This window comes from Anser anser (assembly GCF_964211835.1).
Source record: "Anser anser genome assembly, chromosome: 13".
Taxonomy (NCBI): domain Eukaryota; kingdom Metazoa; phylum Chordata; class Aves; order Anseriformes; family Anatidae; genus Anser; species Anser anser.
This window is the reverse complement of record NC_139734.1, coordinates 10843642-10856868: the sequence shown is the minus strand read 5'-3', so window position 1 is coordinate 10856868 and position 13227 is coordinate 10843642. Positions and strand designations below refer to the sequence as shown.

The following is a 13227-nucleotide window of genomic DNA, read 5'->3' as shown; positions in this document are numbered from 1 at the left end:
TTGATAAATGTCTTGGCTGGAATTTAGCAACACAATGAACCTCTGTATAGATATCCCACATGGTATCAATTGAAGCTCCATTTAAGACCTAATCGTTGGCCCATACAAGCAGAGGAAAGCTTGGCTAGACAGATGGAAAGAGCTGCTTTAAGAAGGGATCAGAAAAGGCATTGCTACTCGGCTGGCCTAAATCCACTAATCTGATGTTATTATTAGCGATAAGGAGCAGCGACCAGGATAAAATCTCATTCTCTGCAAATGTCATTTAAATAGGACTCTGATATTTTCCAGTCAAGTAGACAGGCTTTAGTCAAATAGTGAGCACTTTATTTGTAAATGCAGGAGGAAAAGAAAAGCTTTAGTTCAGCAAGTTCTTAAGATGTCAGCTTACCAGTATTGATTAATCGTTCAGCAGTGGCAGCTGCTTCTTTATTAAAAGCGTAGCTCTACATACAAAAGATATCAGATGTAGGAAATGTTTGTTGACAATTTACCTTTTCTCACAATGTGGCAAGAGCTCAATCTGTTACACATTCCCCTGCTTTCTGGCCTGCAACTCAGATAATACCCATGACAGAATTTATTAGTCCATCTGCACAAGGTAGATTGTGGCAGCCGGACTCTGCTGGAAATGTCACTCTGTCTGAGGCTGACCCACTCCCCGGTTCCTGGGAGAGGAATTAATTCACGCAGAGCCAGTGCTGGTTAGGAAAAGCCTTCGGTTTGGCTGCGTATGGACGTGCTTGGCGTGTAACAAAAATATGACCCGATGACGGCAGAGCGAAGAACGAGAGCGGTGCCTGAATTTCACACAACGAGGCATACTATCTGAGATGCATCATTATTCGTTAGTGGGTTTGAATGTTTTAAAATGTTTAATTCCACCCGCTGCTGAATTAAATGCTTGGTCTAATGATTTGTCATGCCACACAGGCACCTGGGAAAGCATACGGGCATAGGGACTTACCCCACTATGCACAGAAAGATGTTCCAAGATGAGTATTTTCTTCCGTCTCCTGAAATGCGTTTCTCCTTTAGACTTAGGAGATGGCTCCCCATGCTGATTTTTGAATGTCTGATTGTGTGGACTCCCTCAATGGAAAAAGACAGGTAATTAGCCACAGTCCAGGCTGAAATGAATCACCTTTGGAGTCCTCCCTTGCTGTTTAGTACAGGGAAAGTCTATGTGTTCAGTATAGACTGCAGTCATCTCATTTCTTGGGTCAGTAGAGCTAATAAAGTTGAATCCCACTATTAACTGATTGTGGAACAGTGAAAGCAAATATTGCACAGTGTACTAGGAGCACAAGCCGGGCTTATCCTTTAGCTTATATCTTCTTTTCTTGCCAAGTGCATAGCTGAGAAAAGAGAGCGTTGCTTTTCCAAGGGATTAGAAGGGATCTTAAGTCGCATCATCATACATAATATCTTTTCTTATACTGTCAGTGCAGTTAATAACAAAATATTATTCTGGAAATTTGAATAAGTTTTGCTGTACACCACCCTTGACTGAATCTCCCGTTTCCTCTTTTGGCTTCCTCTTTCAGTCTGAGTTCTCCTGCCTTGTTATTCAGCAGTAAAACAGTTTGTCTGATACCTTCAGTTTGTCTGAATACCCCCTTCATCTTGCGGGGAGGCAGGGAAATTACAATAGATTTTAAACCACAAACTCATCTCACCTTCAGTAAAAATGTAGCTATGGAAGGAGAAAAAAAAATCTTTTAAATCCCTGTAATTACGGAATACTGAGCGCTCCTATTCTTGGCTTAGTATACATTTTTTTTGTACTTCAAATACATATCTCATGCTAGTGTATGCTTAATGAATACGTGTCCAGCAGAGCTGTTCACATTAAGTGGAGCTGAAACTATTTGGTATCTGAGCTATGGCTGAATAAACCAGTTACAGATTTAACCAAATCTTCACTGTCATGTCCAAGTCCTTGGGATGCAGTAAATTATTTGGTATCTTGTCCTCATCCTTTTCATTTCTATGAATTTGCTTTATACATCAAGATGACTTCTAGTAGATATTAGATGTACGAGCTTGCTCTGAAATCCCAATTTGTAGTTATTAAGGGCTTCTCCTCAGATGAAAACCCAAATTCATTTTTGAGCTCCTTGAGGTGTTTACCTGTGATTAATTGTCCTGCACAGTTTTGCAGTAGGTAATGAAATATTTGTTATTATTCCCTGATCCAATAGCTGCAAATTTTCATATAGATTTTGATAGTATTTATACTTCCAAAGTTTCAAAAAAGGAAATATCTGTCAAATGCTCGTGCAGACCAGAATTTTCTTGTCTTCAGTTGTTACCGAGACTGTGACACTGTTTGTCTCAATTGCCTGTAGGTATAGTTTGGGTTTTAGGTGTTCCGAGGCAGTAATTTATGGAGTCATCCAGCAGTAAATCCACCCATTGACCTTTGTTCCTCCTCTCTGACCATTTATGTTGAAGAACCCCACTGGGGCGATCTGGTGGATTAATGGACGTCTCTGTGGTGTGTCAGGCATTTCTTTGCATTTAAAAATGTAGTTGAAGTTTTAAATGGTGTTTGGAAAATGGTATGTTTCTACATTTCTAACTCCATTTATTTATTAATCTATTATTATAGAGACCTGTAGGTGATTGTACTGTATGTTTTTGTCCAAGAGTTATAGTTTTAAAAGAAAATGGTTATTAATTGAGATGTCAATAAAATATTCAGTATTGATGTTATGGTAAATTGAATAAATAGTTCTCTTATGTTGAAATTATATTTTACAGTAAATACTTGAAAAGCATATATAGACTCATTGGAGTCAAAGTTTCCTGTAACTTGCATGAGATAATTAGGGCTCAGCTTTGGACATATAAATTTCATATTTGTCTTGCAAATACCGTTGCTGTTTTCTCATTAGCTGCTTTGAGCAGAAAGTGTTATTTAATTTCTTTAGTAGATATCTAGTGCTACCAGTGGTGGTGGGGCAGGCTGACCCGAGAGGAGAGTGCATTTGTTTTCACTTATGATTTGCCATCTACAGCCAGGGTAAAGCTACAGATTCCCCAGATGAAACCATGTTTTACTTAGCTCCACGCAGTTTGTGTAGTCTAAAAAACAAACAAAAATCCAACCAACCAAGAAATAAACCACATGTATTTTAATGGCATAATGTAGAAAATGAACTGATTGTTTAACCAGGACAATAGCACTTAGGCCCAAGTTCTGTCCTCTGGTATGTGTAAAAGTCCTTTGTTACCAGCAATGCTTGCCCATGTGCAGCGCAGGGCAACAGCTGGTCTGTTGGATTAGCAAGAGTTAGGTGTGCCGGCTAGATTCCATTGGTTTCTGAGGTCCAAACTTCACAAATTTCACTTCTAATAGAAACCAATAGATTAAATTATTAAGAACAGTCATTACTGACCACAAATATTTATTCTCAAATATCCAATATTTTAATTGTTAAGATAATGGAATGGGGGAGAGGAGGGAACTGAAACAACAAAGGATTTGTCCATCATTTTTATGTGGCTACTCAAATACCATGCATGACCTTACCTTTAGTAACTGCCTGTGGAGTCAGGAATTATTAATATTTAGGGAATCTGCTTTTCCCTTTAATTAAGGGGTGGTGTTTAAAAGATATGAGTGTGAGGGCCATGCTTTATTTGGTTAGGCTCAATCTGAGAAGTACCTTCTGCCAGCAATGACACCTTCTAGAGGCAGTGCTCCACAGCGTCCAGTAACGATTGTTTGCAGGCTCAGACTAATGTGCAAGCATAGAGGGATCCCTTGCGATCCTGGCTGATGGGTTTTAAAGATGCAATTTAGCATTATTTTCTAAAACACACCTAGAACATAAAACGGTTTTGGTGTTAACTCCTAAGGACCACAGAAATGTAAATTGAGAGAGCTGTATTTATAAAATAAAAATAGGTGCTGGTCTGAAGTTGTCTGTTAGAGTAGAAATGAATTTTAGATTACAAGTGCCTGAGGCTTTACCTTACTTGCCGTGGGCAAGGCAGATCCTCAAGCCGTGGCACTGTATGCACAACCATGCTACTAACAAAACACCGCTTTGGGAATAACTGAACCTATACATTTTGTAAAGCTTTTCCTTTTGCCGAAAAAATATTATCAGATGATTTTTCTTGCTATCCTTCCTGCATTTTTACTCGTCATGCTCAAGTTAATGCAGAGTTAAACAGAAGGCTGAACTTCCACTCTGGCTGAAAGCGGTGCTCTGCTAATGCCATCTATGAATCTGAAGCTATGAGCCAGATTAATGGAAATGAGATGTTCCACTTTTCCGCCAGCCCTAAAAGTGATTCCCTGCCTGGCGGGTGAGTGCAGAGGAGACTTGCTTTCTGCTAGTGTAATTATAAAATCCAACCAGACCGGCAGCACTTGAAAATATCAGCTTCCAGAATCAGCAGAATCAAAATATCAGCCCAATCTTGCGCATCCTACTTTTTATTTTTCTTGGATCTCTTTAGTTAAGCTTAAGTTTTCTTATGCTGTTTATATATATATTTTTAATTAGTAATCATATATGGAAGCATGTAAGCAGGAAAAAAAAGAAGACAATAAGTATCTCTTTTGCTTACATGCTTTTCAGTGCCTGGTAAGCAGTATCCCCGCTTAAGCAGAAAGACGCTTTAGCTGCAGAGTAGAGCTGTTGGCTTGAGTGGGTAAGGGCAAGTTCAGGCCTTTCCTGTGTTGCTTTTGCCTCTGCTTCTTAGGAATATCAAATGTCTTTTTGCAATGGTAATATCGAATGATGAAACTAACACTGGAGAGTATAACATTTACAAAAATTCAGTAAAATAAAGAGCTCTAGAGATTTGATTCATAAGTCCTGAAAGCAAGCATATAAAAAAAAAAAAAAAAAAAGGAAAAAAAGCCCACATCCATGAATGTATGTTGAGCAGAAGTGAAACATTTAGATTTTGCCTCTCTTTTTCTATTTGTGCCTTTAGGGGGCTGTAGTAGAGATGGAATACATAATGTATTGACAGGAGATATATATTCCACTTGTGAGTAAAGCTCTGAATCCTCTTGGCTTCACTGTTTCTGAATCATCATGTCTTTCCTCAGTGGAGAGATAAATATGGTATTCACTTCAACCCATTTAGCCCATTATTCATTTATATAAAGCAGGACCAATTAAGACATTCTTTTGTGTATTTGCACATTCTACATATGGAGCAAAAGGGAGTTAAAAATATCTGTTGCAGCAAGTGTGACAGGATGCTCTGTGAATACTGAGTACATTACTCCTGCAACTCCTCTGAGCGGTAAACTGACATTGTGGAATTGCTGAAACACACAACTAGACACGTGTGGGGTTTTTCTGGTGTGCGAGATTCAGAGTTGCCTACACACTTACTCCTTCCATTTTCACAACTGCCTGCTACCGAGTAGACGGCGTACAGGCACAGCTCCTCACACATGTGGAGAGGGAAAAGGGACCAAATAGTTTGAGGCAGTAGTCCTTATTCCAAGGGATATCCGTATTAGGTAGCACTGGTGTATCAGAATGAATTATTTTATTGGAATTCCTTCTTTCTTTTGGAACATGTGTTTTGACTTTTTCTTAGTCTCTGAGAGTTTGAGAAGAGAATGAAGTTAAAATAAATAATAATAATAAAAAAGAAATTCCTGCTGCTATAGCAGACTTAAGGAAAAAAGCCAAAATATACATTTTCAATTCCAACAACATTTCAGAGTGGTATAAGTCTCTGTTGGCTTAAGTGTTTCTTGGCACAAAATGCTGATTATATATGTCTCAAGGAGACAATCAGCATGTTCATACAAAAGTCTCAATCCCTAAAACACAATAACATGTGGTTGCCACTAAAGATTTGCTGTCGAAATAGATACGGAAAGTTCTTCTGGATTACGATATAGGGCTTTACATTGAAAAGCTTTGTTTTGCATTAAAAGGTAGTTTGTGGCATTGTGAAGTGATGAAATGGTATGCGGCATAATACGGTTTGAATGGAAAAGAAATACAGTAAGACATAAACTGGTTTGATGGTATTTTTCCCAGCAACGCAGTAATATTTAACTCTTGAACTGCTGCCTGAAATAAGTCAGTCCAGCCTTTACTGGGGAAGATTTGGAGGTGTGAAGAGCTTTTGCCCAAGGCCTCACGTGCTGGCCCCATGGCTCAGGTGCAGATGGGCAGCTGCTGCTTCTGCAGAAGGGGCTGTCATGAGGGAGCCAGGAAAATGCCCCAGTGTTTTTCAGTGGCTCAGAACAAACATGAATAACATTTACCATCTACCAGTGATGGTTTCAGGTACATCACTTAATCTTTTGTGTCTGTTAGGCCGTGTTTTGTATTTTCCACCGAAGATCCTTTCCAAACCTCTCTGTATTGTAGCTGCAAACTCTAGCATCTTTCTGCGCACAAGGACATGATTTTCACTGGGATACCTGCTAGAAGCCTCTGGTTGTGCAGCCTGGTGCCATTCATGTGACATGTGTTTTGGGCCCAGAAGAGGCCATTTTTGAGCAGGTCTGGATTGCTCAGCAGCGCATCATGCGGGGCTGCGGGGGGGAAAGGCTGGAGGAGGCTTTGCTTTTCATCTCTTTTGGCAGTGCCTGTGGCAAACCTCCTGTCCCACTGCGCTGTAGCATATTGTCAAGAAAGACTTCCCATTTAAAGGCTGCAAATGGCAGTGAATGCACTGGTTTTCTAGTTAAGTTGTTAAAATAGTTATTATTTGGTCATTGAAAACTGATGCTGCATAAACCAGTTTGAATTTGGCGTCAGCTTCCAAGCACTGGATCTTGTTACGCCTTTTTGTGCTAGATTAAATACCCATCTGCTCTCTGAAATCTCTTCCCTGGGTAAGTATTCATAGCCTGTGATCAGGTTGCCTCTTAACCTTCTCCTTTATGAACTAAATAGACTGAGCTGTAGTCTCTCCTTGTAAGGCAAGTTTTTCCAGGCTCTCTAATCGCTCTTGTAGCTCTTTTCTGAATCCCTTCCAAGTGTTAGTGGAGGTAGGGAATAAACCAGCTAAGCAGGGGAGGCCTACTTTTGTTTGGCTGAGCAGTTCAGTATCAGGGATCATTCACTCCCATTGAGAAGGCTGAGAGGTACATCATAGCGAAGGAAAACAAACCAGCCTGTTTCATCTAGCAAGTGTAGGGGAATTCATGCCTTTGTCAAGCACCGCTTCTCTCAGAAGACCTGTCTCTTCAGTCATTAGCAGAAAATCAGATTAAACATATAGTTTTTTCTCCTCCCTGTCCCTCTGTCATATATTTCTGAACACGTCCCAGTGTTGACCTGTTGTGTCAGCTCTCACTACCTCTGGCCATAAACAGCGTCTGGGTAAGGTTTCTCTATGTCCTTTGTTTAATACCAAAATAAACATTACAATGAGCATGAGTGGTTCCCAACAGAAGCACCTTGATGACTGCATGATTTTTATCTATTTTAAGGAAGATTTAAAAATAAAATATGTTAGGGTGTGTTACTTTAAATACATGTAATGGACCCAGTTTTGCTGATCTACTGCTTCTTACGAGCTCTTCATCTCAAAGCATCTATATGCACAGCTGAGCTGACCTATTACTGTGGCTTTTCTGGCCCACTTCAGGGCACAAGGCAGTCATAGTCTATTATTTGATACAACTGTAAAACACTGAGCAAAGAGGGAATGTCTGTCTCCCTATTTGTCTCATTTCCTAAATAACAAAATAACTACCTATATGCAGATGTGACTATGTCCTTATGCCACACAATTAAATGTCTTATTGTCTTGAGGTTTTGTTTCGTATAAATAACAAACGTGAATAATCAAAGTTCTTAGTAAGGTCTTCATATTGATTGTATTGCCAGTGATTTGTTTGTGCTGAGCATTTGGGGCTTGATAGAAATATCTTGTATATACGTTCTGCTTTAATACTACTCACATTTAGATGCAATGCATTGTCAGGATGAAGCTTGAATTATTGAAGAATCACAACAACTAATCCTTGATAAAATCGGAATGCTTTAAAAACTTTAAGTGAATCCTTTGTCCTTCAGGTTATATGACCTGAAGATAAAAGTATGCAATAGGATTTAATAAAACATAGGCTACCCTTTGTAAGAGCTCTCTCAAGGCTTTTCAAGGAGTAAATGGTTACCATTACCAGAGGTAATGTACTTCATTTGCTTTCCTAAGAATCTACTTTGATATTAAGGGAAACTCCTGTGCTAGGATTGGGATTTAAACTCCTGTAGGGTGTTTCATCTTGTGCCCTTACAGACCACCAGCTTGTTTGGTTCTGAGGTCAACCGTATTACTGAGCATCAAACTGGCTGTAATAATTTGTGTTATTTTTTTTATTTTAGTTTGTGCAGCCCCAGTAACGATTTTGAGATGTGTTGTGACTATAGAGTAGGTGATGATGTGTCTGTTCAGTTTCCCATAAAAAAAAAAAATCCTACATATATTAATAACCTTTTTCTCTAACCAGTTCTGCATTTTAAGTGCAAATTTTTTTTATTACAAATATGAAACCATACACGGTTTCTTTATTGTAGCACAGCTGTAGTTTGCTCCCTAGAGTACTTCTCTGAACAGAGTTTCCCAAGGGAACAGCAGTACATGAGTGCTTTGAGGGTGAAGAGATTTTTTTTCTTAATATGTTTCTTAATAACAGTTTAGTGGAAATATCTATGTAAAGAAGGTGCCATTATTTTTATATATACACACACATATACATACATGTGTCTGTGTATGTTTAAAAATATTTGTGTGCTGTGTTGCCTATTTGGATGTGATTCTGATAACTATCTGTTTGCAAAGTAAAGCCATTGTTTGTATGCACCGAGACCACATTTAGTGTTCCCTGAGGTCAGCAGAGAGCTTCCAGTTCTTTTTGAAGGGATTTGGTTGTGGTGCATGAAGGGGGAAAGGTGCTTCGCAAGACTGTCGAGCTGTGCTTAGGATAGAAGGAATAGAAACTGTGCTGGCTTGAGGTACTTCCCTTTAGGCTCCTGAGAGAGATGATGACCCAGTGGAACTAGAAACAAATATATTCTCGCTGTTTTGCAACTTCAATTTCCATGTTGTATGATAAAATTATAGCCCATTACACTCATTGCTTCATTTGTGAGGTGCTTTTCCTCTCCTTGCTTTAAAATGCTGTGACGGTTTCAAACAAAAGGTACCTATTTGCCTCCTGGGTTTCTCAAGCACTTAGATGTACGATTTTTACATGATATGTTTCTTTTAAATTTCCCCCACTGGTAGCTCAGGTGGTGAAAAGTGTAAGCTGGGGGCATTTAAGAAACTGGTGCAGTGCAGACACATCTACACATACATACCTGCTGAAATCTTGCTCAGTTTAACAAAAAACCAAAAAAAACAGCGAAGACGTCCTCTTTGATGTTCGACACGAGAGCCTCATGTTGACTATTGAAGTTATGAGCGCTTAGTGTAAACATCACCCCTTTTCCCCTTGCTTTTGGCACTAAGAAATGCCATCGCTCTCTTAATGTATGGATTTCTTCTCTTTCGAGGCAGGAATATGGCAGCTTTTTGTTAGAGACGTACAGTGATTTCATTTATTTGTAAGTGTAAAACAGACTGGAATTTCAGCAGGTACCATTCCTCCTCAGGTTTGTTTAATTGGACTTGGTGTATGCACAGAACTAGGACGTAAATGCGTTAAGTATTCATGTTGGACACTGATTTCTGAAGTAAAAACAAAAACAATTCAACAGCAGTCTATCAGGGACAAGAGAGAGAGAAGAAATTTTCCCTCTAGTTGAGGAGTGAGGCATTATATCCTGACCTGCCTATTTCAGGTGCTTATCAGTTACTTAGCTGACGATAGGTATGCTGTAGTATTTCACATTATATGCTACTGCGCCAATAATAATAGTCTTTCTATTTCTCACAAATTATGATTATTACCCAACTTCTGATGACTGTTCTGTTTGCCTGGTCTTTTTCCTGGAAAGCTCTTTTTGCTGTCATAGGTCTCTGCATGCTTCCCCACAATCCTGCTGCTCTCCAATGGGGTTCTGTCAGTGTGCGCTGGATTAGCAGGATAATTTGCTTTCCTGGCATGTTTTGCTCGTCCATAGGGACAGGCTGCTCAAAAGAAAAGAGACCTAACCTGGTGCATCAAGATGCAGAAACTAGTAACTATCATTAGTTCTGAGTTCGAACCTCCAGGCGCTGAACTGCACGGTCTTCAGGAATAGTAAGATTGATGTGTCTGTTGCTAGTTTAACATGCCAGCCTAGCCTGCTTCCAAACTGAGTTGTAGCGTTATTATCAGCCAGTGACAGATATGTGCAGCGATGGTGATCTTTGACCTGCATAAAATAAGTCAAAGGAACAAAGCAAAACTTCAAAGAACTTGAGTGTGCCCAACACTTGCAAGCTTATGAGAACAATATTCTGTTAGCATCAGTACCGCAGAGATTTAATCGTTTCATCTGTACCTTAGCATGTTCTTGTAATTACAAATCAGACCGTCTTTAATTTTAGGGCTAAAATTTTCCTCTCCTCATTATTTCTTAGAAACCAATACTATATTTTGATTTTTTTTAAACCGTTTTGCATATCACATACCGGATTTATCACAGAAATATATGTCGTGTATGTAATTAGTAAAGAGTACATACTGTCCTTTTGTTTGTTTGGTTTGGTTCGGAAAGAACAAGTCATTTGAGCCAGCTGCAGTAAAATTTTCCTGATTCAGACCAATGATCAGGAGAGTGATCGCAAATTCCAGAATTTTCTGATGTAGGGAGCCAGGAAACAGCAATAAAACCCAGAACAAATGCATCCTATAATGTACTTTGTTAATTTATTTCATACCATAAGGATAGTTTTGTTTTAATTATTTATGATAATAAACTTCTGAGTGAAGGCATTCTGCTATATTTTGTAACGATAATGAAACTTGAGTGATGCAGGGCCTCTCCCCAGCATCCTGATATTAAACGTGTCTTGCAAACAAAATAAGGAGTTGGTCATATGTTCTTTTAGGTTTTTGTTTGTTTGTTTGTTTTGTTTTGTTGCTATTTAAGTAGGGGTTGAAAGCTTGTTTTCTGCTTCCCTCCTGTTGCTCCCTTCCCCTCCAGATAAAACAGGGCCCTAATGCTGTTTCATGTATCAGAAATTCACACTGTTAAAAAGAAGCTCTTAATCAAGGCACAGGATCCTGCACTTCTTAATGTATGAGAGCTCACAGAAAGCATCTTGAAGACCTTTCCAAACATCCTCTGTAAGCGTATGTAGGGAGCATCAAAAATTTTGCCCACTGGCTGCCTTTATTGTCGTACCAAGTGGGGAAAAAAAGGAGGAGTCGGAAATACAATTAAAAAGGCCTTTGCAAGTCACCTGTGAAGTCTTTATGTGCAGATTACGGCATATGCAACTCAGCTTCTACAGGAGTTCATTTCTAGTGGCATGATTTTTTTTTTTCCCCTCTCACTAGTGATCTATTTAAGCAAAAGCTATTGAAGCAAAAGGCATTTCCTAGGGAATTAATGATCGGATGGGAGGAGTTGATAACCCATAGTAGAAGTGAGGGCCATTTATCCCAGCCCATCATTAGTCTTCAGAAAATGCCCTGTACAGAGGTCACTGATTTACTGATATATATATATATATATTTAAGTAAAAAGGATAAAGAACAGTAACATTTGCTGCCTGCATTTTTAGTGGTGCTCAGATACTGTGCTTATATTTAATTTGTTTGAACTTGGTGGATTGATAAGATGACATTCTGGACAATGCTTAACAACTTGATAAATATTAATATATGGAGCATTTATCAAGAATTAAAGCCACTCTACTAGCCAGTTGGAGTACTTTAATATTAGTTAGTATTCATTTGATAATTATTAGCCTCCTGAGTGCTAAAATTGAATTAAATCTTCTCTGGTGGTGGCTGTAGTGGTAGGTGGTAAGGGGACTAAACAGGGGCAGCGGGAAGTGGCTCCGCTCCCACTGCTGCCACTAATTCATCTCGTGGCCATGAGTAAGTCATTTATCTCCCTGTGCCTCAGTTTCTCAATTTGTAATGCACATTGATAATGGCAATTACCCACTTAACTAGTATTTGCGCATTATTCTGAAATAATTAATAGCTGTCAGGAGATCCTTTGTTCCCTGTCATTGTTATCAAATTTGTAAATATTAGCAATGGGGAAAATGATTTATCCAGTGAACAACAGGTTTTTATTACTCAGTGAGGTGGGCAGTCCCATCCTTTTGCCTTTCCTGAGGATTTCTGTATGTATTATGAGATGTGGTCCCATAAAACAGTAAATGTACTAGATCCGATCTGGCTACAAAACCTATTTAGACTAATATTCTGATGTAATCGTGCTGCAATACAGTGAATTTTTAAATCCAGGGAATTTTTAAGAACAAGCAAACTACATTTTATTCAAGAAAATACTCGGGATCTGCGCAGAACCGAGGAATGTAGTTGGTACGGATCCCTCAGGAGGGCTCACCCCTGGCGAGCTGAGCTGGCAGAGGTGCGATAGCTCGGGAAGCACGTGCAGAGGGCAGGTAGCGAAACGCCAGCAGTCAGGAGAGAAGAATCCAAGGAGCCATGTAAGCAGCTGCTTTTATATTTACAGAATATACTCCTCCTGATGTTAATTTGGTACAATACGCGTTAAAAGAACATAAAACTGTAGCTCTGTCTTTTGACTGCTGCTTAATGTGTTTCGTACCTGGCCTGCTGATGTGAGGAGATGCACATGGCCACGACCAGATGACCTCCTTGGAGATGAAATCACGAATTAAAAGGTTTAAGTATCAAAATCAGTGCAGGTAGACGTGGCTTTACGTGTGGAGTCACGGGCCTCGTTGTGAATGGTGTGCGGACTGCTGATGTGGAGGCCGTTAGCGCGTTGTACTTCGTGTCAGTTTTATTTTGGTTTGCTCCAGCTGTCAGCTCTGGTAGGGCATGCTGTGAGGGGCACGTCTGGCCTTGGGAGGCCGCAGAAGGCCAGGCCAGGTCTGTCCGGGCCCTTGCTTTTCTCTCTTAGGCTTGTCTGAGCCATAGGTGGGTGTTAGATGGCCATAAAATCAGCTCTGCAGGATTGTTTGCTTGAACAGATGTTACATGGGTTTTAGAGCTGTAATTATTCTTTATTTATGTCTAGTTGCTTGAAACTGACATTTAAAGAATGACAGGTTCTGTGGGTAATACTGAAATGTGGTGGTTTTTCTTTTTTTTTTTTTTTGAATTACATACAGTAC

The 13227-nt window shown here is 39.5% G+C and overlaps 1 protein-coding gene across 16 annotated transcripts in view; it reads left to right on the top strand.

Moving 5' to 3' along the window:
• The window catches only part of AFF2 (ALF transcription elongation factor 2), a 426609-nt gene that overhangs the window by 157750 nt on the left and 255632 nt on the right, over positions 1–13227 (top strand). For 3 of the 16 annotated variants that reach the window (XM_083797149.1, XM_083797148.1, XM_083797140.1), the window contains exon 1: positions 1082–1110. The exons of the other annotated variants lie outside the window; for them this stretch is intronic. In XM_083797149.1, the coding sequence (XP_083653275.1) occupies positions 1097–1110 (14 nt within the window). In that variant the 5' untranslated portion in view covers positions 1082–1096. Of the gene's footprint in view, positions 1–1081; positions 1111–13227 lie in introns of those variants that run through there. 16 annotated transcript variants of the gene reach the window in all.